This window comes from Anabas testudineus, chromosome 5 (genome assembly GCF_900324465.2).
Source record: "Anabas testudineus chromosome 5, fAnaTes1.2, whole genome shotgun sequence".
NCBI classification, from domain to species: domain Eukaryota; kingdom Metazoa; phylum Chordata; class Actinopteri; order Anabantiformes; family Anabantidae; genus Anabas; species Anabas testudineus.
In genome coordinates this window covers 22,477,256-22,501,716 of record NC_046614.1, presented here as the reverse complement: position 1 = coordinate 22,501,716, position 24,461 = coordinate 22,477,256, and the positions used below count along the sequence as shown (strand labels likewise).

At 41.6% G+C, this 24,461-nt stretch overlaps 2 protein-coding genes across 5 annotated transcripts; both read right to left on the bottom strand.

Moving 5' to 3' along the window:
• Positions 1 to 7,083: 7,083 nt before the first annotated feature.
• Positions 7,084 to 9,306, bottom strand: LOC113155086 (nuclear factor 7, ovary-like). The gene has a single exon (XM_026349599.2). The coding sequence runs from the start codon at positions 8,912 to 8,914 to the stop codon at positions 7,409 to 7,411; it is 1,506 nt and encodes a 501-aa protein (XP_026205384.1). The 5' UTR covers positions 8,915 to 9,306; the 3' UTR covers positions 7,084 to 7,408.
• A 2,629-nt stretch (positions 9,307 to 11,935) lies between these two features.
• Positions 11,936 to 23,267, bottom strand: LOC113155085 (tripartite motif-containing protein 35-like). 4 transcript variants are annotated; one of them, XM_026349596.2, is made up of 2 exons: positions 21,501 to 23,267; positions 11,936 to 12,229 (listed from the first exon to the last, which is right to left on the bottom strand). In XM_026349596.2, the coding sequence occupies exons 1-2, from the start codon at positions 22,948 to 22,950 to the stop codon at positions 12,156 to 12,158; spliced, it is 1,524 nt and encodes a 507-aa protein (XP_026205381.1). In that variant the 5' UTR covers positions 22,951 to 23,267; the 3' UTR covers positions 11,936 to 12,155. The 4 variants fall into 4 exon arrangements, 3 of the variants coding, with proteins under 3 accessions (XP_026205381.1, XP_026205383.1, XP_026205382.1); XM_026349598.1 differs by lacking the exon at positions 21,501 to 23,267 and adding an exon at positions 13,554 to 14,815; XR_003298101.1 differs by lacking the exon at positions 21,501 to 23,267 and adding an exon at positions 13,154 to 14,815 and having other exon boundaries at positions 12,102 to 12,229.
• Between the last annotated feature and the right edge of the window lie 1,194 nt (positions 23,268 to 24,461).

The window sequence follows — 24,461 nt, the reverse complement described above, 5'->3', positions numbered from 1 at the left end:
ATAACATGTAAACATTGTGAAGCATGTGAAGTATGTGTCCTACCCTTTAAAAACACACACCAGTTTTGGGTTTACTGTTGCAGCACTGTTGCCACTCTCCCTAGGCGTGGACGTCCTGTAAAGATGACTGCAAGAGCACAGCGCAGAATGCTGAATGAGGTAAAGAAGAATCCTAGAGTGTCAGCTAAAGACTTACAGAAATCTCTGGCACATGCTACCATTTTTGTTGACACATCTACAATAAGGAAAACATCAAACAAGAATGGAAGGAGTTCATGGGAGGCCACCACGGAGGAAGACATTGCTGTCCAAAAAAAACATCACAGCATGTTTGAAGTTTGCAAAACAGCAGCTGGATGTTCCACAGCACTACTGGCAAAATATGACAGATGAAACCAAAATTGAGTTGTTTGGAAAAAACACACAACACTATGTGTGGAGAAAAAAAGGCACAGCACACCAACATCAAAACCTCATCCCCACTGTAAAACATGGCAGAGGGAGCATCATGGTTTGGGGCTGCTTTGCTGCCTCAGGGCCTGAACAGATTCTTGTCATTGATGAAAAAATGAATTTCAGAGTTTATCAAGACATTTTGCAGGAAAACGTAAGACCATCTGTCCGCCAACTGAAGCTCCACAGAGGATGGGTGATCCAACAGGACAATGGCCCAAAGCATACAAGTAATTCAACAAAAGAATAGTTTCAACAGAACAAAATACACCTTCTGGAGTGGCCCAGTCAGAGTCCTGACCTCAACCCGATTGAAATGCTGTGGTATGACCTTGAGAGAGTAGTAGTAGTAGTAGTGGTATTGTAGTATAGACTTTATTTATCCCACGATGGGGAAATTCTTTTGTCTACAGCAGCAAGGTGACCAAAAGACCTCAGTCTCCTCAACAGGTAAAGGTGACTCTGGCCCTTCTTGTACAGAGCTTCCGTGTTGCTAGACCAATCCAATTTGTTTTTAAGGTGAACACCCAGGTATTTAAATGTGTCCACAGTCTCAATGTCTGAGCCCTGGATGTTCACTGGTGAGTGTAGTGGAGGGGACTTCCTGAAGTCAAGAACCAGCTCCTTTGTCTTGCTGGTGTTTAGGATCAGGTGTTTTTTTTCACACCAGCCCACAAAGTCAGAGATGATCCCCTATACTCCTGCTCATCGCCCCCGGATACACTGCCAGCAATGGCACTGTCATCTAAGAACTTCTGTAGGTGACAGTGGTGGGAGTTGTATTTAAAGTCCGATGAGTACAGTGTAAACAGAAAAGGGAACAGCACAGTTGCTTGAGGTGCCCCAATGTGGCAGACTACCACATCAGACACACAGTCACGCAGCCTCACAAACTGTGGCCTGTGTGTGAGGTAGTTAATGGTCCAAGCAGCCAGATGTTGGTCCACGCCTGCCACCTCCAGCTTCCTCCTCATCAATGATGGCTGGATGGTGTTGAAAGCACTGGAGAAATCAAAAAACATGACTCTCACAGTGCTCCTAGGGGACTCCAGGTGAGACAGGCCCCGATGCTGCAGGTAGATGATGGCGTCAACCAATCCGATGCCTAGTCGATATGCAAACTGCAGCGGGTCCAGTGCTGAGCTCACCTGGGTGCGGAGGTGGCTGAGGACGATCCTCTCCATAACCTTCATCATCTTCCTGCCTTCGGAATCAGGCAGGAAGTCCTCCAGAGTTCTGGTACTTTCTTCAGGCTAAGGCTAATGTTAAATATGCACAGGACCACCTCACAGAGCTGGTCTGCACACTCGCTGAGGAGCCTGGAGCTGATGTTATCCGGGCCTGTTGCCTTCCTGACCTTTGTCTTTCTTAACTCCCTACTAACCTGGTTCAGAGTGAGGCAGAGGGGGGGGTGGCAGAGTGGACTGCTTGGTCCTGAGGTGTGAACAGCTGCAGCTGGGAGGAGACGCCTAGACTGGAAAGGTGTGAAGAGGGGGCCGTGTGGATGGAGACTGGGGTCTGGGCAGAATCAAATCTGTTAAAGAACAGGTTCAGTTCATTTGCCCAGGCTTGGTCACCTGTGACCTGGCGACCATTTCCAGCCTCACCATGGCCTGAGATGTGTTTTAGACCTCTCCACACATTGTTCTGTTCCAGGCGATGCTCCAACTTCTTCCTGTAGCTGTCTTTGCACCTTCTGATTTTGTATTTTAAATTCAATTCAATTCAATTCAATTTTATTTTGTAGAGCGCTTTTTACAATTGACATTGTCACAAAGCAGCTTTACACAACCAAAGAACAGTACATGAACAGTGAATGTGTATGAATCATGAAAATCAGATTGTCCCTGACGAGCAAGCCGAGGGCGACAGTGGCAAGGAAAAACTCCCTGAGAAGGCAACAGGAAGAAATCTTGAGAGGAACCAGACTCAACAGGGAACCCATCCTCATATGGGTGATTACATGCTGTGTAGGCAGCAGTCCAGTATAACAGTTAATGTCTTTTAAGTTAATATGGAGTCCAGTTAGTTATTGCAGGCAGACTTGTTCCATTCCTTGACTATCGAGCGTTGAGTCGAGACCTCCAAGAAACAGCTTCCGACGTCCGCCGAGGCCGGGACCGACATCATAGTAGCTTGTGACCAATCCAGTCTCCAAACGCATCCCAAAGGGCAAACGGTGGATCTCCAGCCAGAAGTTGGGCATCAGGACGAGTCAGACAGGTCCAGAGGGCAAAGGGTGGAATGACGTGTAGCTCGAAAGAGAGACAGGAAGAGGGAAAAGAGAGAGGGAGAGGGAAAGAGAGAGAAGAGGAGAGATTGCAGTTAGTTGTATTCACAGTCAGATAAAGTTTGAGGTGAATGTATATTTAGTGTAGTGCAGCAGGGAGGTTTGATATCGGCCTGTAATTGGACAGCTGACAAGGGTCGAGATCAGGTTTCTTGATTAGCGGTTTAATAACTGCTAATTTAAAACACTTTGGGACATACCCACAGCTGAGTGAGGAATTTATGATTGTCAGCAGGGGTTCTATTATTTCTGGCACTATCAGTCCAGATCTTCACTATTTTAAATCCCTCTGTACTCTGCACAGTTCCTCCTTGTCCCCCTTCTCATTTAGTAGGGCCTTCAGCTCAGGAGTGACCCAGGGCTTATTGTTCGAGAAACACCGCACTGTCTTTGTTGGCATGGTGTTTTCCACACAAAAAAGTATGTAGTCCGTGATACAGTGTGTGAGATTGTCAATGTCCTCTCCATGTGGACTGCAGAGAACATCCCAGCCTGTGGTGTTAAAACAGTCCTTTAGTTGCTCTGTTGCCTCCTCAGTCCAGATCTTCACTGTTTTAACCTGTGGTGTCTGCTGTTTCACCACTGGAGTGTAAACAGCGGAGAGATGAACCAGGTTGTGGTCAGAGCGTCCTAAAGGGGGGAGGGGGCAGAAGTATATGTGGTGTTGACATTTGCATTTAGAAGGTCCAGAGTTTTACTGTCCCTTGTGTGGCAGTTTACGTACTGGGTGAAGTTGGGCAGGGTGGCAGAGAGAGGGGTGCAGGCATGGTTAAAGTCCCCAGAGATCAGAATCAGGGCCTGCGTGTGTTGTGTCTGCAGCTGGGACACAATGCTGTGCATGCGCTCCCAGCGCTGACAGCGGCGTCAACCGATGGAGAGATGTTAACAGTGACTACCAGTACATAGGAGAATTCCCATGGAAGGTAGTACGGCCAAACGCTGACTGCCACCAGTTCAATGTCCCTGCTACAGTGTTGTTCTTTAACAGTGATGTGGTCCAGCATCTGTCGTTCACGAACACCGCCAGTCAGCCGCCTTTCTTCTTTCCGCTCTGCGCCACGCTCCAGTCCGCCCGCACCAGCGTGAATCCGTTAACGGAGACCACATGAGTTTGGTGTGTCTTGGTTGAGCCCCGTCTCGGTGAAGCACAGCAGGCTGCTCTCCCGGTAGACACGCGCTGCAGACGCATTAGCGCCATTAGCTCGTCCAGCTTGTTAGAGAGAACTCAAAAAGTTGAAAAAAGATCATAAAACAAAGTGCAAAAGTAATGAAGTTTGTGCCCTTTGACAGAAGGAGAATTCTAGAGCCATTCACACCAGACATCCCAAGAATATTGCTACACTGAAACAGTTTTGTGAAGAGGAGTGGTCCAAAATGACTCCAGATCGTTGTGCAGGTCTGATCTTCAACTATAGGAAACGTTTGGTTGAGGCTATTCCTGCCAAAGGAGGGTCAACCAGTTATTAAGTCCAAAGGTTCACATACTTTTTCCACCCTGCACTGTGAATGTTTACATGTTATGTTCAATAAAAACATGAAAACATGTAATGTTTGTGTACTATTATTTTTCAGCAGACTGTGTTTTTCTATTGTTGTGACTTAGATAAAGATCAGAGCACATTTTATGACCAATTCATGCAGAAAATCATGGCCGCCCGGCTCCAGTTCCTGTTTCTGTCACGCCGCAGTGCAGCGGTTTTCTTTTGTACTTTGGTTTCTGGTTTATTACTTTGTACCCCGCCATATTGGTAGTTTTATGTTACTTTGTCCTCATGTTTTTTTTTTTTGCCTGTTTTTGTTGTGTTCGTTGACACCCCCTGTTGTTCCCTGTTTTGTGTAGTTTTCTCTAATAAATCCTGTTTTAGTTCATACCTTCCTCGTCCCCTTTTCCCCTTAATTCGTGACAAGATCTAGATCCTATTTTGAATAAACAAAAAGGATAACCAAATTTAAACCTTTTTTAACTGGTCCTGTGACCTCCAGTGCTGTCAGTGTTAACAGAGCAATATTGCTCAATAGTTATTCTTATAAAAACATGCGTAATACTTTTTATTAGTAGTAGTATGTTTGTAGTATTTACGTGTTTTATTTTTGTAATGACATTTAATTAAAAATCTGCACAATCTATATCTTATCCTAAAGACAGTTTATGGGCATCTTTAATGTCTCTGCTTTTCCAGCCAGAACTGATAAAGTGTTCTGGATGGAAGGTGAAATGTCTTCAAAACCTAAAGTGAGTCCAGTCGCCATTCAACAGCATTTTTAGTGATAAAAAGCATTTTAGTGATAGACTCCGTTTGTTGCAGGGTGTATGAAGGTGTGATCATGTGTCCACTCATCTCTGGACACTCCAATAAACCCTGTTGTTGAATTTAATCTTTGTTGGAAGCTGACGATGAACACACTTTTACTTTCAAACTACTTAGACAATAAGGCTCAGAAATGTTTTGACTGTGTCATAGAAAATGTTAATAAATTACAGTAAAACCTAATTCTTGAAATCACCTGACAGTGGTAAATGAAGAGTAAATATATGGATTAAATAATGTTGGTGGAAGTTGTCTGATTAGTTCTGACAGAGCTGAATTGTTGTCCTATTGTCTGCCTTTCTATTCATTTTAAGGATTCTCACACCTTCCTCCATAAAGTTTTTCCTAGACCCCTTTCAGAGCTCCACTGTGAGGTGAATTAAGAGACTAACAATAGACTCCCCCACGCTCGTTGTATTTTCTACTTAAACAGAATCATTCCACACGATAACATAAACATGACAGTGATGGTGGGAGAAGTATTGGGAGGTTTTAAAATGCTTCTTAAGAGAATCAAATGGCAACTAAGACTGAAACAACTGTAAATAGAATAAATAAAGTTAAATTAATATATGAATAAAAATGTGTAAATGTAACCCAGGTTATTACTTTGGAGCTCTGCATTACACAGTGTTCCTAAACGCATCATCAACAGGTAAGTGGTAGATGCTCTCTGAGGTTTCTACACTCCACGCAACTCAGACAGGTGAGAGCAGGAAAAACATAGTTGAAATTATAAAAATCAAGTGGGATATTTCTGAATGGACATTTGCTGCACTAGAGTCAACAGAGCTGGAGCTGCCAGAGAGGAGTTACTAAATGAAACTGAGGTGGAAGAGAGGAGAGGAAAAAACTCTTAATGAAGTGGATTATCCAGGTGAGTTAGCTTCCAAACTAGCTGGTTAGCACAGGTAACTTTACTCTGGGAGAGCTAAAGTGTGTGTTTTGTTCCTTTGAATACATTTCAGAGTTAAACCCAGTCTGGATATGAAGATTTTGTGTTGGACAAAGTGTTTGTATTGTTTAAATAAACTCATTAGCTGCTAGGTTCTGCCGGCTAATTGAAGCCTACAGCTAAGTGACTGGTACATGTACAGCAGCTACTGGAACTCTGCTAAGACATGTAACACAGCTTTTAGAATTATTAGTCGTATGTAATGGAAAAATGTTTAGAGTAGTAAAGAGAAGGAAACATGACAGCTGTGTTTCATATATATATGTTATTGTAGTGTAAAGGTTATCAGAGGCTGAAGTAAGGTTTTGGACTCTGTGACAATTGTTCTGCACACTCTTTTTTTTTTTTTTAGGGACAATTCTTCTTCTGTACGGACCACAGGTCATCACTCCAAGGCGGAGGTAGGAATAAAATTAAAAGAGACTCGCTTCCAGCGAAATTCACCCTTTTGTTCTATTTTTTTCATTTCATATTTCGGATATAATTTTGGCTGAATACAACTCAGTGAGACAGTTAAAGGAATCATTCCACAAGGATTGAGGAACATAAGTGAGGATCAATAAGAACTGATAACTGAATATTTGGGTTCACCTGACAACAGTTTTATTTGTTTATGTTGTGTTGATTATCACTTGTTTGAGCTTCTGATAATTTTGGTTTTACTCATCATTTTGTTTGAAAACCTGATTTTGAATTGATCTAAAGTTTTTTTTTTTTTTTTTGGTGGTCACCTTTGTTATTAATGAACCTTTTATAAATACTTTCCTTTTGCCATTTTTGTAAGTGTGTGTATTTGGATTCCTAGTGGGATGGAGGTCTTTTCACTCTCTGTGTAGAGGTGCTACTGCCAGTCTCCTTAACGAAGCTAGTGATTGATGAACTCGGAGAACCTTGAATCTGAGTAACTGACCAGAAATGAATCACATTGGACCTAAGATTTAGTAGAACACAGAACAGATACCTTAGATACTCAGCCCACGTTCAGTAGTATAGATGCTGATAGCCAGGGTAGGGTATAAGCCTACTAGGGGCTACATAAACTTATTGACACTTCGACAGTCATGTTTCTACTTGAATTTTAATGTGAATCATTACAATCATTAAACCTTCAAATATTTATATCCCATATAACAAAACAAGTGACTACAGTTATGAGTTAAAACACATTTATAAAACAAGTTAAAGAGGGATAGTACACTGTAAAAATCTTACAACCACAGCGCTGTTTGAGTTTCCAAACTGTAAATTAAACTGAGCTAATAAACCTCAACTTGACTTATTGAAAGGAACCCGTCTATTTATCATGGATGTGTTAAAATGCACATTATTACCATTGTACATCAGTTATCAGTCAAATAATCCTCTGTTAGTTTGGTTAAAGCAGTTATAGAATTGAAGATGTTAATCACTGTCACTGACTTCATCATCATTGTTGGCACTGTCATCAGTGTCATCACTGTTGTTGAATTGAAGATATTTACCACCGTCACTGTTGTTGTCGTCACTGTCGTCATGATGTCCGTCATTGCCATTAGAGACCACTGGTAATATCTTCAGTGAGCAACCACTGAAAGTGACAAAAAGTGGAAACAGCTTCTCATGAAAAGTGTGTGTGAAGGTGAGGATGTGTGTGTTAGTATCAGGATCAGAGAATGTCAGTTGTCCTCCATCCCAGTCCAGATTAATTCTGATCGTCTTGAGCTTCTTCTTCACTGGAAGAACAGTGGGGGGACTTGTTCGGGAGAATGCTTTATATTTACCTTGTTTGAAATGTACCACCCAAACTCCAGACTTCATCTCTTTTACCGTTTTCCATCTGAAAGACTTCACTGCAACACCCAGAAACCAGGACGTGTTGTCTCCAACCTCAACGTCCCAGCTGTGAGTCCCTGAGTCAAAGCCATTTGAGCCCAAGACAGAGCAGCGATCAAGTCTCTCTGGGTTTTCAGGAAGCTTCAATGTCTTAACTCCACATCTCACACTGGTCAGATCTTCAGACAGGATGAGTTCTTGATTGGCAGTGTTTGGATCCAGAATGACAGGACTGTAACAGACCATCTCCTTCATCTTGTTCCAGATGTTGAAGGTCAGGTTACCCAGATGTTTGGCCATATCTATCAGAACTCCTGAGACCAGCTGTGGATCATCCTTTAGGGGGCGCTGTTGGACTCTTTTCACTGCAGCCTTGTATTTCTGCAGGAATGAGACGTCTTCAGCTCTCAGCTCCTCCTCTGTGACTCTGACTGTTTCTGAAAGAGCTGATATCTCTCTGCTCAGAGCCTCAATCTTCTCCTTCATCTCTTTACTCTTCTGCTCCTCTTCCTCCCTCAGAGCAGTGATCCTGGCCTCCTCTTCCTCTTGTAGAAACTGGTGAAGCTTCTTAAACTGCTTCTTAATCTGCTTCTCTGTGTGTCGGGTCTGGTCCTTTATGTGTTCTGCTGTCTGACTCCAGTTTCCTTTAACCTGTATAAACAGCTTCAGTTTGTCCTGTAAAGGTTTCAGGGTTTTCTTCAGCTCCTCTCTATGATCCTGAGCAGCTTCATTGACAGGACTGAATCTGTGACCAGTGTGTGTTTTTGAATCTCGACAGACGACACACACCGGCTGCTGATGGTCCAAACAGAAGAGTTTCAGCTTCTCAGAGTGCAGACTGCAGAGATCCTCAGATCCTCTCTGATCTCTCTCCAGTAAAAAGGCTTCACACAGATTCTTTAAAGCCAAGTTACGAGGTGGGTTTTTTTGTCCAGACACAGCCTTACAGACAGGACACTCCTGTGTTAGTTTCCCTCTCCACCATGTCTCCACACAGACTTTACAGAAGCTGTGGCTGCACGTCAGAAGAACAGGATCTTTATAAATTTCATGACAAGCAGGACAGGAGAGATCGTTCTCTGATCCAGAAGCCATTTAGTCTCCAAGTGAAACTGAAAACACAACAAACAGAAAACTGGAGCATGGAACAAGTTTCTAAAGTTAGTTACAGTCCAACTTATGATTCTCTGATGAAGTCAGCTTCAGGTTGTAGTTTAGTTTTCCAGTATTATAATTCCTCTGTGGAGGTTGAGGATTGAGTGAGATGTTGAATCTTTTCAGTCGGTTTTGTTTCAGGTTATTCAGAGTGTGGGTGGAGCTTTGTCAGCTGGTTTCTTATAAATCCCCCTCTGTTCACCTGAAGGTGTGTCAGTAGTAAAATTTCAGTTTTGATGATTTTTTCTGGGTGTGTTCTGTTTTTTCATGGAGCAGTTGTAACATGCAAAGGAATTTTCCTCTGGGATTAATAATGTTCTCTGAAACTTGAAATTAGTATCAGACTTATTAGTCATGGAGTCATAAAATTTATTTGTATATCGCTTTTTACTATTGACATTGTCACAAAGCAGCTTTACACAAGCAAAGAACAGTACATGAACAATGAATGTGTATTAATCATAATAATCAGATTGTCCCTGATGAGCAAGTCAAGGGCGACGGTGGCAAAGAAAAACTCCCTGAGAAGGCAACAGGAAGAAACCTTGAGACTCAACAGGGAACCCATCCTCATATGGGTGATTACATGCTGTGTTAGGCAGCAGGCAGTCTAGTATAACAGTTAATGTGGAATCCAGTTAGTTATTGGAGGCTCTGGTAGACTTGTAGGAAATTCAAGTCATCAAGCGTTTCTCGAGACCTCAGAGAAACAGCTGCCGACGTCCGTCGAAGCCAGAACCATTTTCATAGCATAGTGCTACCCTGATCAGAGGCCAATAGGAGGTCATCTCCTACCTTAACAAGTGCTGTCTCTGTGCTGTGATGAGACCTAAATCCTAACTGATAGAGTTTGTGTATGTTATTTCTATGTAGATAAGAGCATAGCTGCCCCGCTACTATCTTTTTGAGAATCTTGGAGATAAAGGGGAGCTTTGATATCGGCCTGTAATTGGACAGCTGACGGGTCGAGATCAGGGTTCTTAATTAGCGGTTTAATAACTGCTAACTTAAAAGATTTTGGAACAAACCCACTCCTGAGTGAAGAATTTATTATTTTCAGCAGGGGTTCTATTATTTCTGGCACTATCTGTCTGATTAGTTCTGACAGAGTTGAATTGTTGTCCCATTGTCTGCCTTTCTATTCATTTTAAGGATTCTCACACCTTCCTCCATAAAGTTTTTCCTAGACCCCTTTCAGAGCTCCACTGTGAGGTGAATTAAGAGACTAACACTAGACTCCCCCACGCTCGTTATATTTTCTACTTAAACAGAATCATTCCACACGATAACATTAACATGACAGTGATGGTGGGAGAATTATTGGGAGTCTCTAAAATGCATCTTAAGAGAAACAAGTGGCAACTAAGACTGAAACAATTGTAAATAGAATAAATAAAGTTAAATTAATATATGAATAGGAATGTGTAAAATTATTAACACTTCAACAGTCATGTTTCCACCTTTAATTTTAATGTGAATCATTACAATCATTAAACCTTCAAATATTTAAATCCCATATAACAAAACAAGTGACTACAGTTATGAGTTAAAACACCTTTATAAAACAAGTTAAAGAGGGATAGTACACTGTAAAAATATGACAACCACAGCACTGTTTGAGTTTCCAAACTGAAAATTAAACAGAGTTAATAAACCTCAACTTGACTTATTGGAAGGAACCCGTCTTATTATCATGGATGTTTTAAAATGCACGTCATTACAATTGTAAATCAGTTTAGTCAGAATCAAAGTCAAATTAAGCTTAGTTAGTTTGGTTAAAGCAGTTATAGAAATTTAAGCTGTTCACCACCGTCATTGACTTCATCATCATTGTTGTCATCATGTCCGTCATTCCAGTCCACTGGTAATATCTTCAGTGGGTGCAGATCCCCAGTGGTAAAAAGTGGAAACAGCTTCTCATCAAAAGGGTATTTGAATGTGTGTATGTGTGTGTTAGTATCAGGATCAGAGAATGTCAGTTGTCCTCCATCCCAGTCCAGATTAATTCTGATCCTCCGGAGCTTCTTCTTCACTGGAGGATTTACTTAAAAAGCCTCCAGTTAATCCAAAATGCTGCAGCCAGACTTCTGACTGAAATTAGCAAGAGAGGTCACATTTTTTCTACTTTAGCTTCTCTCCACTGGTCCCTTGTAATATCTAGAATTAAATTTAAAATCCTTCTCCATGCATTTAAAGCACTTAATAATCAAGCTCCATCTTATATTAGAGACCTCATGTTTCCATATTTTTTATTTCTGTACTTTTGACTGTTTCCTCTGCTTTGGAGCTGTATATCTCCAGAATCCAGTTGACCTTCTCAATGTTTGCTTTGTTGTTTTTGTTGCCTGCTGTTCTTTTCTCTCTTCTCTTTCCACTCACCCCAACTGGTCGAGGCAGATGGCCACCCACCCTGAGCCTGGCTCTGCTGGAGGTTTCTTCCTCTAAAGGCAGTTTTTCCTCTCCACTGTTGCCTAAAGCTTGCTCAAATGGGGTTGTTGTGTTTTCTCTATAATTCTGTATACAGTTTTATTTTGTAAGGTCTTAAACTTTAAATACTGTAAAGTGCCTTGCCTTGAGATGATGTTGTGATTTGGCTCTATACAATTAACACTGAATTTAATTGAATATTCCTTAATTTGTCTGATTAAAATTTAAACTTTTAAGATAAAACATTCATCTGAATTGGCCACAGGACACAGTCTCCTCAGTTCCTATACAGCAGCATCATTAAGGCCAGGTTTTCTGTTTTAGCTGTACGTAATGATGGACATGAGCTCAGAGTGTCATCTTTTATTTGATGGTGTTTACATCGTGATACATTAAACACCACAGAACATAACTCCTTTTGCTGCATTGCAAAGTTGGTTCTACAGTATTGTCAAAAGATTCAACATCATCTTCATCACACCTGAAATAATATACGGCAGCATGGTAATATACAGTATATAAGTGTAGGTTTAAAATTAGAGTCGTCTCCAGCTCTCAGCTCCTTCTCTGGGGCTCTGGTTGTCTGTTATCTCTATGCTCAGAGCTTCCTCCTTTCTTCCCATCCTCATACTCTTCTGCTCCCCTTCCTCCCTCAGAGCAGTGATCCTGGCCTCCTCGTCCTTTTCTATGAGGTAAACTGCTCCTTCATCTGCTTCTCTGTGTGCTGAGCCTGGATTTTAATGTGATCTGCTGTTTAATCACAGTTTCCTCTCCTGCCTGGTCTGATCCTGAGGTTTCTAATGATTCGCCACCATGTGAAGGTAGATTCTGTGAAAACCACAAAAACAGGAGAGTGAAGGAAACAGTGTTAGTGGAGCTGTAAACATAACCTGCAGGAGATTTAAGGTCACGGTCATCTCTTCTCTTCTTTAACAGTATGTTGAGAACAACACTGAAATAAATTCCACATTAAGGAAGGAGGAGGATGGACAATAAGGCTTAGAAAGGTTTTGACTGTGTCATAGAAAATGCTAATAAATTACAGTAAAACCTAAATCTTGAAATCACCTGACAGTGGTAAATGAAGAGTAAATATATGGATTAAATAATGTTGGTGGAAGTTGTCTGATTAGTTCTGACAGAGCTGAATTGTTGTCCCATTGTCTGCCTTTCTATTCATTTTAAGGATTCTCACACCTTCCTCCATAAAGTTTTTCCTAGACCCCTTTCAGAGCTCCACTGTGAGGTGAATTAAGAGACTAACAATAGACTCCCCCACGCTCGTTATATTTTCTACTTAAACAGAATCATTCCACACGATAACATGAACATGACAATGATGGTGGGAGAAGTATTGGGAGTCTCTAAAATGCATCTTAAGAGAATCAAATGGCAACTAAGACTGAAACAACTGTAAATAGAATAAATAAAGTTAAATTAATATATGAATAAAAATGTGTAAACTTATTAACACTTCGACAGTCATGTTTCCACCTTTAATTTTAATGTGAATCATTATAATCATTAAACCTTCAAATATTTAAATTCCATATAACAAAACAAGTGACTACAGTTATGAGTTAAAACACATTTATAAAACAAGTAAAAGAGGGATAGTACATTGTAAAAATCTGACAACCACAGCACTGTTTGAGTTTCCAAACTGAAAATTAAACAGAGTTACTAAACTTTAACTTATGGGAAGGAACCTGTCTATTTATCATGGATGTGTGATAAAATGCACGTCATTACCATTGTACATCAGTTATCTGTCAAATAATCCTCTGTTGTCGTCACTGTCATCGTTATTTCAATCATTAAAGACCACTGGTAATATCTTCAGTAAGTGGCCACTAAAAGTGGTAAAAAGTGGAAACAGCTTCTCATCAAAAGTGTGTGTAAAGGTGTGTATGTGTGTGTTAGTATCAGGATCAGAGAATGTCAGTTGTCCTCCATCCCAGTCCAGATTAATTCTGATCCTCCTGAGCTTCTTAATCACTGGAAGAACAGTGGAGGGACCTGTTCGAGTGAATGTTACAAACTTATTAGGGAAGACCTTTAATGCCCAAACTCCAGATTTGATCTCTTTTACTGTTTTCCATCTGAAACACTTCATTGCAACACCTAGAATCCAGTACATGTACTGTCCAACCTCAACATCCCAGCTGTGAGTCCCTGAGTCAAAGCCCTCTGAGCCCTGGACAGAGCAGCGATTAAGTCTCTCTGGGTTTTCAGGAAGCTTCTGTTTCTGTCCAAATCTCACACTGGTCAGATCTTCAGACAGGATGAGGAAAGGTGCAGCAGTGTTTGGATCCAGAATCACAGGACTGTAACAGACCATCTCCTTCATCTTGTTCCAGATGTTGAAGGTCATGTTTCCCAGATGTTTGGCCTCATCTATCAGAGCTCCTGAGACCAGCTGTGGATCATCCATCAGGGGGCGCTGTTGGACTCTTTTCACTGCAGCCTTGTATTTCTGCAGGAATGAGACGTCTTCAGCTCTCAGCTCCTCCTCTGTGACTCTGACTGTTTCTGAAAGAGCTGATATCTCTCTGCTCAGAGCCTCAATCTTCTCCTTCATCTCTTTACCCTTCTGCTCCTCTTCCTCCCTCAGAGCAGTGATCCTGGCCTCCTCTTCCTCTTGTAGAAACTGGTGAAGCTTCTTAAACTGCTCCTTAATCTGCTTCTCTGTGTGTCGGGTCTGGTCCTTAATATGTTCTGCTGTCTGAGTCCAGTTTCCTTTAACCTGTTTAAACAGCTTCAGTTTGTCCTGTAAAGGCTTCAGGGTTTTCTTCAGTTCCTCTCTGTGATCCTGAGCAGCTTCATTGACAGGACTGAATCTGTGACCAGTGTGTGTTTTTGAATCTCGACAGACGACACACACCGGCTGCTGATGGTCCAAACAGAAGAGTTTCAGCTTCTCAGAGTGCAGACTGCAGAGATCCTCAGATCCTCTCTGATCTCTCTCCAGTAAAAAGGCTTCACACAGATTCTTTAAAGCCAAGTTACGAGGTGGGTTTTTTTGTCCAGACACAGCCTTACAGACAGGACACTCCTGTGTTAGTTTCCCTCTCCACCATGTCTCCACACAGACTTTACAGAAGCTGTGGCTGCATGTCAGAAGAACAGGATCTTTAAAGATGTCATGACAAACAGAACAGGAGAGATCGTTCTCTGATCCAGAAGACATTTAGTCTCCAAGTGAAGCTGAAAACACAACAAACAGAAAACTGGAGCATGAAACAAGTTTCTAAAGTTAGTTACAGTCCAACTTATGATTCTCTGATGAAGTCAGCTTCAGGTTGTAGTTTAGTTTTCCAGTATTATAATTCCTCTGTGGAGGTTGAGGATTGAGTGAGATGTTGAATCTTTTCAGTCGGTTTCGTTTCAGGTTATTCAGAGTGTGGGTGGAGCTTTGTTAGCTGGTTTGCTTGTGACCAATCCAGTCTCCAAACGCATCCCAAAGGGCAACGGTGGATCCAGGCGACGAGATCTCCAGCCAGAAGTTGGGCATCAGGACGAGTCAGACAGGTCCAGAGGGCAAAGGGTGGAATGACGTGTAGCTCGACAGAGAGACAGGAAGAGGGAAAAGAGAGAGGGAGAGGGACAGAGAGAGAAGAGGAGAGATTGCAGTTAGTTGTATTCACAGTCAGATAAAGTTTGAGGTGAATGTATATTTAGTGTAGTGCAGCAGGGACTCCGGCAGGACTAATTATGACAGCCTAACTAAACGGGTGGGCCAGAAGGAAACACAGACATGAGGGCGCACTGGGATGTAGAGCAACCAAACACTTCACCATCAACAAACCCGAGTGATCAGTGAGAGTTGGGAAGACAGCATCTAAACATACCAGTTCACCATAATGCTCTACGTCCATGAGTCCTTCCCAGATCTATTTACTCAAATGCTTGACTAAATAGGTAGGTTTTCAGCCTAGACTTAAACACTGAGACTGTGTCTGAGTCCCGAACGCTATTTGGAAGGCTATTCCATAACTTTGGGGCTTTGTAAGAAAAAGCTCTGCCCCCAGCTGTAGTTTTTAGGATACGAGGTACTGACAGGCAGCCAGCATCCTTTGAGCGAAGTAGGCGTGGTGGATCATAAGACACTAGCAGTTCACTTAGATAATGCGGCGCAAGACCATTTAATGCTTTAAATGTCAAAAGTAGTATTTTAAAATCAATGCGAAATTTCACGGGGAGCCAATGAAGTGTAGATAAGATAGGCGTGATGTGATCGTATCTTCTGGTTCGAGTGAGGACTCTCGCTGCTGCATTCTGAACTAACTGAAGCTTGTTTATGCACCTGGTTGAACAGCCAGACAGTAAGGCATTACAGTAGTCCAACCTAGAGGTGATGAAAGCATGGACTAATTTTTCTGCATCATTTAGTGACAAAATATTCCTTATCTTGGCAATATTTCTGAGGTGAAAGAAAGCTGTCCTGGTGACATTATCTACATGAGCTTCAAATGAAAGACTGGAATCTAGAATCACACCAAGGTCTTTGACTGTTGCACTAGATGTAACGGAAAGGCCATCTAGAGTTACGGTGTGGTCTAACATCTTGCTTCTAGCTGCAGATGATCCTATAACTAGTACTTCTGTCTTATCAGGATTTAGCAGAAGGAAGTTAATTAGCATCCAGTCTCGTATATCCTTTACACATTGCTCAACTTTATTAAGCAGTTTGATCTCATCTGGTTTTGATGAAACATATAACTGTGTGTCGTCAGCATAACAATGAAAGTTAATACTATGTTTACGGATAATGTTGCCCAGAGGAAGCATGTAGAGGGAAAAAAGCAGGGGGCCTAAAACTGAACCCTGTGGAACACCAAACTCCACTGGAGAGCATGTGGAGTAATCGCCATTTAGATCTACATACTGATAACGATCAGTCAAATAGGACCTAAGCCAGGAGAGGGCCGTTCCCCTAATTCCAACAACATTTTCTAGTCTGTGAAGGAGAATACTATGGTCAATGGTGTCGAAAGCTGCACTGAGATCGAGTAGCACAAGCAAAGAGACACTACCCTGATCAGAGGCCAATAGGAGGTCATTTACTACTTTAACAAGGGCCGTCTCTGTGCTGTGATGAGGCCTAAATCCTGACTGATAGAGTTCATGTATGTTATTTCTATGAAGATACGAGGATAGCTGCCCAGCTACTATCTTTTCGAGAATCTTTGAGATAAAGGGGAGGTTTGATATCGGCCTGTAATTTGACAGCTGACAAGGGTCGAGATCAGGTTTCTTGATTAGCGGTTTAATAACTGCTAATTTAAAACACTTTGGGACATACCCACAGCTGAGTGAGGAATTTATGATTGTCAGCAGGGGTTCTATTATTTCTGGCACTATCTGTTTTAGAAAGTGTGTCGGTATAGGGTCTAATGTACAGGTTGAAGATTTTGCAGAAGAGATGAGTGAAATTAGTTCATTCTCTTCAAGAGGAGTAAAGTAATCTAGGTACTGATCTGCTGAGGTTAGCTCGTCACCTGCGTCAACTAAATTGTCTGGTTTTAAAGCTTGAATTTTCTGCCTTATATTTACAATTTTGTTATTGAAAAAGTTCATGAAGTCCTCACTACTGCACAACGTTGTTGTGGAGATATCTGCAGTAGTTTTCTTTCTAGTTAATTTGGCTACTGTATTAAATAAAAGTCTAGGGTTGTTTTTGTTGTTTTCTATGAGAGTGGAGAGATACGTTGATCTAGCTGCACTAAGAGCTTTTTTATAGTTCAGGATGCTCTCCTTCCACGCTATCTGGAATACTAACAGTTTAGTTTGGCGCCATTTACGTTCTAACTTTCGAGTAGTCTGTTTTAAGACGCGCGTGTCATCGTTATACCAAGGAGCAAGTTTCTTATCTCTAATGACTTTTCTTTTAACTGGAGCTACTTTATCTAAGGTATAACGTAATGACGACTCGAGAATATTCATCGCCTGGTCTAAGTTCTTGGTGTCAGACGGGGATCCAATCAAAGTTGATACTCTGGAAGATTACAATAAAGCTCTGTGCGGTAGTTGATGTAAATGTACGTTTAATGCGATAGCGCGGCGCTGAGTATACATTGTTAATATGACTTATCTGTTAATATGGTTATCTGTAAATGCTCCTCTGTTCACCTGGAGATGTGCCAGTTATAAAGTTTCTGTTTTGATTATTTCATTTTCTGGGTGTGTTTTGTTTTTTTTATGGAGCAGTTGTAACATTCAAAGGAAATTCTTTCTGGGATTAATAATGTTCTCTGAAATGTGAAAATAGTATAATTTTCAGGCTTATTAGTCATGTTTGACGTTCTTGTGTATTTTCCATATATCAAGTGTCCCCTGCTGAACAACTAACATAGAAATATGTTTGTATGTTTTTAACAAGCACTTTTGATATTTGGTTTTTAATTAATCTTACTAGTCAGTATTTTGAAACATTTTCTTGTTGTGTGGAAAAAATCCAGGAAACACAAATAATCTGAGATACAATAGAACACGTTTGGGCAACTGGCTTTAGATTTTCTTTTATTGACTAGTTGCTGCATTAAGCCAAAGTTAAAATTTTTAATATTAACCTGAATCTTGTGTCTTAATCTTTAGCAATTAGCTAATCCATCTACATCCTAAATAACAAGGTTGACTTTCAGCTGCCTGTGACATCCTAAACGATCTGTTGGAAGAAATTCTTCTTCTTGAGTAATAGTTGAGTATTTGCAGTACAATGGAACAACAATGAGTAGCATAATGATTGTCTTTGTAATGTAACACATCAAGTGGTATCAATATTCTTCATCAAGAATAACTTGTATGAAGATTTACTGTCAGGATTTAGAGAACATCATAGTACAGAAACAACACTGGTAAAGGTGACTAACAATATTCTATTAGCATCAGACAATGGACGGACTACTCTCTATACACGACTTGTTAGATCTTAATGCTGCTTTCAACACTATAGCTCACAACATTTTATTACAAGTATATATAAATCTAAACCAATACCTGAGGATTACCCACACCTCAATTGTGTGGCAGCAAGTGCGGCCATCACACCTCATAATTCCATATTTTGTATTTCTGTACGTTTCTGCCGGTTTCCTCGGCCTTGGAGCTCTATACCTCCAGAATCCAGTTGACCTTCCTAATGTTTTGCTTTGTTGTTTTTGTTGCCTGCTGTTCTTTTCTGTCTCCTCTTTCCACTCACCCAAACCAGTCGGAGGCAGATGGCCGCCCACCCTGAGCCTGGCTCTGCTGGAGGTTTCTTCCTCTAAAGCAGTGCTTCTCAGTTATTTTCTGTTACGTTTTTTCATGGTGTCTCTTGAGGGTTTGTTCACTACACTTCATACCTCCCGCTTTGTGCAGTATGTGCGCATGCTCGGTGCAATAACACCATAGAGCTAATAGTCTCTGCACACACTCTGACAATGAGAGCGCCACTGCCATCTACTGTACTGGATGTGCAATTACACTTTATTCTAGTACGGCCAAAAAGCATGTTTCCTGGGGTCACACAGCACTGCTCTCAAATAGTGGGCCCAGGACAGAGTAGTGATCTAGTCTCTCTGGGTTTTCAGGAAGCTTCAATGTCTGACATGTATATCTCAAACTGGTCAGATCTTCAGACAGGATCAGGAAGTTCTTGATCACCAGTGTTTGGATCCAGAATCACAGGACTGTAACAGACCATCTCCTTCATCTTGTTCCAGATGTTAAAGGTCAGGTTAGCCGGGTGTTTGGCCTCATATCAGCTTCTTAAACTGCTCCTTAATCTGCTTCTCTTTGTGTTGGGTCTGGACTTTAATATGTTCTGCTGTCTGAGTCCAGTTTCCTTTAACCTGTTTAAACAGCTTCAGTTTGTCCTGTAAAGGCTTCAGGGTTTTCTTCAGCTCCTCTCTGTGATCCTGAGCAGCTGCATTGGCAGGACTGAATCTGTGACCAGTGTGTGTTTTTTGAATCTCGACAGACGACACACACCGGCTAATTGTCTGATTAAAATTTAAACTCTTAACATAAAACATTCATCTGAATTGGCCACAGGACACAGTCTCCTCAGTTCCTATAAAGCAGCATCATTAAGGCCAGGTTTTCTGTTTTAGCTGTACATAATGACGGACATGAGCTCAGAGTGTCATCTTTTATTTGATGGTGTTTACATTGCGATACATTAAACACCACAGAACATGATTCCTTTTGCTGAATTGCAAAGTTGGTTCTACAGTACTGTCAAAAGAATCAACATCAGCCTCATCACACCTGAAATGATAAACGGCAGCAGGGTAATATACAGTATGTGTCAAGAGCTGGATGAAGGACTCCATGGCCAGAGATAACAGAGTACAGAAGAGAGTTTTCAACTTTTATTTATAACAAGAGTACAAGGGAAAGTCAATGAGTTTTACAGATACCAGTTGGGAGGAAATGGCGTAGAGTTAGTATGGAGGTCTGGGTGAGAACCGGAAGTGGTTGCTTACAGTAAGAGGGGTGAGACGTCACTGCCAAGATGGCCGACCAACACTGAGCACATGGAGGAGAATGGAGATGGTGAATGCCGGGAACGGTAGCTGACAACAGTGGAGAGTGTCCAGTAAAGTAACAATAGTTTTGCGAAAGCACAATGAGAAAACAGTCCAAACTTTAACACTGATGATGAAACAGTTCTGCGTGATGTACATAGGCAGTCCAAACAATAAGTCCAACAGGCTGATATCAGAGGTCAGGGACAATCCAGGTCTTACACAGTAAGACAGTACAAGAGTCCGATAGTCAAAATCCACAACAGAAAGACAGTCCAGGTCAAAACACAAGGAGGTCCACACAGAGTTAGAGCAGGGTAGAGAACAACGGAGGGAAAGAACCGTTCAGGGGAAAATACTCACTGTAACAGGGGTAGACAGAAAACAGGGTCAGGTCAGGCAGGTCGAGGAAGGGGAATCAGGCAGATACAGGTCCAGATCTGGTATTGTGAGCAGAGGAATGACGGGGAGCAGAACTCACAGTACCCCGGAGTCAGGCAAGAGACAGGGTCCAGGACAGGCACAGTCCGTAATATCCGTAATATATAATAAGTGTCAGTCCAAATGAAACACTGGAGAGGTCTACTCTGAGGTTGAGATCAGACTATCTGACAGAAAGAGGAAAGACAAACAGCTCTGTATATATAGTCCAGGGAAAACCAGGTGCAGCCAATCAGGGGGTGAGGGTAATTAGGCTGGGAGGAGGAAACAGGAAGTTGACCAAATAAGGGCATGGGGCAAAGCCAGGCAGCAAGGAGGCTGGAACCATGAAAGTATAGAAGTGTAGGTTTAAAATAAGAGTCGTCTCCAGCTCTCAGCTCCTTCTCTGGGGCTCTGGTTGTCTGATATCTCTTTGCTCAGAGCTTCCTCCTTTCTTCCCATCCTCATACTCTTCTGCTCCTCTTCCTCCCTCAGAGCAGTGATCCTGGCCTCCTCGTCCTTTTCTATGAGGTAAACTGCTCCTTCATTGGCTTCTCTGCGTGCTGAGCCTGGATTTTAATGTAATCTACTCTTTAATCACAGTTTCCTCTCCTGCCTGGTCTGATCCTGAGGTTTCTATTGATTCACCACCATGTGAAGGTAGAGTCTGTGAAAACCACAAAAACAGGAGAGAGAAGGAAACGTTGTTAGTGGAGCTGTAAACATAACCTGCAGGAGATTTAAGGTCACGGTCATCTCTTCTCTTCTTTAACAGTATGTTGAGAACAACACTGAAATAAATTCCACATTGTTCAAAACTCAAAAGGAAAATGGAGAATCACTCTCATCAGCATCATTCTCATCACGGTCACTGTCATCAGTATTGTCATCACTTCCCTCATTATCATTAGAGACCACTGGTAATATCTTCTATTCATATGAAACAACAGTTATCAACCTCAATCTGATTTTCTATTCTAAAATATCCTTAAATAGTACACTGGATAAATTAAACTGAGTTACTAAATCTCAACCTGACTTATTGGAAGGAACCCGTCTTATGACCATGGATGTGTTAAAATGCACATCATTACCATTGTACATCAGTTATCAGTCAAATAATCTTCTGTTAGTTTGGTTAAAGCAGTTATAGAAGTAATTAAGTTTACCCCTGTTATTGACTTCATCATCATTGTTGGCACCGTCCCTGTTATTGTCATCACTGTCGTCATCATGTCCATCATTAGAGACCACTGGTAATATCTTCAGTGCGTGCAGATCCGTAGTAGTAAAAAGTGGAAACACCTTCTCATCAAAAGGGTATTTGAAGGTGTGTATGTGTGTGTTAGTATCAGGATCAGAGAATGTCAGTTGTCCTCCATCCCAGTCCAGATTAATTCTGATCCTCTGGAGCTTCTTCTTCTTCACTGGAAGAACAGTGGGGGGACTTGTTCTGGAGAATGGTTTATATTTACCTTGATTGAAATTTACCATCCACACTCCAAACTTCATCTCTTTAACTGTTTTCCATCTGAAAGACTTCACTGCAACACCCAGAAACCAGGACGTGTTGTCTCCAACTTCAACGTCCCAGCTGTGAGTCCCTGAATCAAAGCCCTCTGAGCCCAGGACAGAGTAGTAATCAAGTCTCTCCGGGTTTTCAGGAAGCTTCTGTTTCTGTCCAAATCTCACACTGGTCAGATCTTCAGATATGAAGAGATGTGGTTCAGCAGTGTTTGGATCCAGAATCACAGGACTGTAACAGACCATCTCCTTCATCTTGTTCCAGATGTTGAAGGTCAGGTTACCCAGATGTTTGGCCACATCTATCAGAGCTCCTGAGACCAGCTGTGGATCATCCATCAGGGGGCGCTGTTGGACTCTTTCCAGTGCAGCTTTGTATTTCTGCAGGAATGAGACGTCTTCAGCTCTCAGCTCCTCCTCTGTGACTCTGACTGTTTCTGAAAGAGCTGATATCTCTCTGCTCAGAGCCTCAATCTTCTCCTTCATCTCTTTACTCTGCTGCTCCTCTTCCTCCCTCAGAGCAGTGATCCTGGCCTCCTCTTCCTCTTGTAGAAACTGGTGAAGCTTCTTAAACTGCTCCTTAATCTGCTTCTCTGTGTGTTGGGTCTGGACTTTAATGTGTTCTGCTGTCTGAGTCCAGTTTCCTTTAACCTGTTTAAACAGCTTCAGTTTGTCCTGTAAAGGCTTCAGGGTTTTCTTCAGCTCCTCTCTATGAACCTGTGTAGCTTCATTTATGGGTCTGAATCTGTGACCAGTGTGTGTTTTTGAATCTCGACAGATGACACACACCGGCTGCTGATGGTCCAAACAGAAGAGTTTCAGCTTCTCAGAGTGCAGACTGCAGAAATCCTCAGATCCTCTCTGATCTCTCTCCAGTAAAAAGGCTTCACACAGATTCTTTAAAGCCAAGTTACGAGGTGGGTTTTTTTGTCCAGACACAGCCTTACAGACAGGACACTTCTGTGTTAGTTTCCCTCTCCACCATGTCTCCACACAGACTTTACAGAAGCTGTGGCTGCACGTCAGAAGAACAGGATCTTGAAAGATGTCACAGCAAACAGGACAGGAGAGATCGTTCTCTGATCCAGAAGCCATTTAGTCTCCAAGTGAAACTGAAAACACAACAAACAGAAAACTGGAGCATGAAGCAAGTTTCTAAAGTTAGTTACAGTCCAACTTATGATTCTCTGATGAAGTCAGCTACAGGTTGTAGTTTAGTTTTCCAGTATTATAATTCCTCTGTGGAGGTTGAGGATTGAGTGAGATGTTGAATCTTTTCAGTCTGTTTTGTTACAGGTTATTCTGAGTGTGGGTGGAGCTTTGTCAGCTGGTTTCTTATAAATCCTCCTCTGTTCACCCGGGTGCGTTATAAAGTTTCTGTTTCTGTTTTGATGATTTGGTTTTATGGTTGTGTTCTGTTCCTTATGGAGCAGTTGTAACATGCAAAGGAATTTTCCTCAGGGATTAATAATGTTATCTGAAACTTGAAATTAGTATTAGACTTAGTCATGTTTGATTTTCTCGTGTATCTTTCATTTATCAAGTGACCCCTGCTGAACAACTAACATAGAAATATGATCAATCATAAATCCAGCTAGGCCAAATAATCACTGTAAAATCTTACAAATTAATAATTCTCAGAGTTACAGGAAATGTACAGACTGTAATAATAAAGCTTCAGAGCTGCAGGTATATAGTCACAAATCTGATCAGTAGCTTCACTGACTGATTCTGTCTGTTGTGAACCTGGATGGCTTCTTATTCATGTTCATTATCATCACAGTGAGTGGGTTTAAGATGTGGGTGAGCAGTGTTTAGATCCACAATCACAGGAGTGTAGGAGACCATCTCCTTCATCTTGTTCTAGATGTTAAAGTTCAAGTTACCAGGTGTTTGATTCATCTATCAGAGCTCCTGAGACCAGCTGTGGATCATCCATCAGGGGGCGCTGTTGGACTTTTTCCACTGCAGCTTTGTGTTTCTGCAGCAATGAGACGTCCTCAGCTCTCAGTTTGTCTTGTTGTCTTCTGTGGCTTTGATAGTTTCTAGTGCTGATACCTCTCTATGAGGGGTCTCATTCTTTCTTCTCATGCTGGTCTCTGGTCAGTAGTTTCCTGAACATGGTGCGGTATTGTGAGGTATCACTAGCATCATGAGCTGCTCTTTTAACAGATGTTTCAGTTTTCCATGTTAGAGCAGCAGCAACACTAGAGTTTTCAGTGTGTTTTATTTTTGTAATAACATTTAATTAAATTATATTTCTGAGGTGAAAGAAAGCTGTCCTGGTGGTATTATCTACATGAGCTTCAAATGAAAGCTCTCTGGAATCTAGAATCACACCAAGGTCTTATACTGCTGCAGAAGATGTAACAGAAAGGCCATCTAGAGTTACGATGTGATCTAAAATCTTGCTTCTAGTTGCATGTGGTCCTATGACTAGTAGTTAATTAGTATTAGAAGTTAATTAGCATCCAGTCTTGTATATCCTTTACACATTGCTTAACTTTATTAAGCTGTTTGATCTTATCTGGTTTTAATGAAACATATAACTGAAGAGGCATGAAATTCAGTCGTAGTAAGACAGAATAGATGTGTCTGAACGAGAG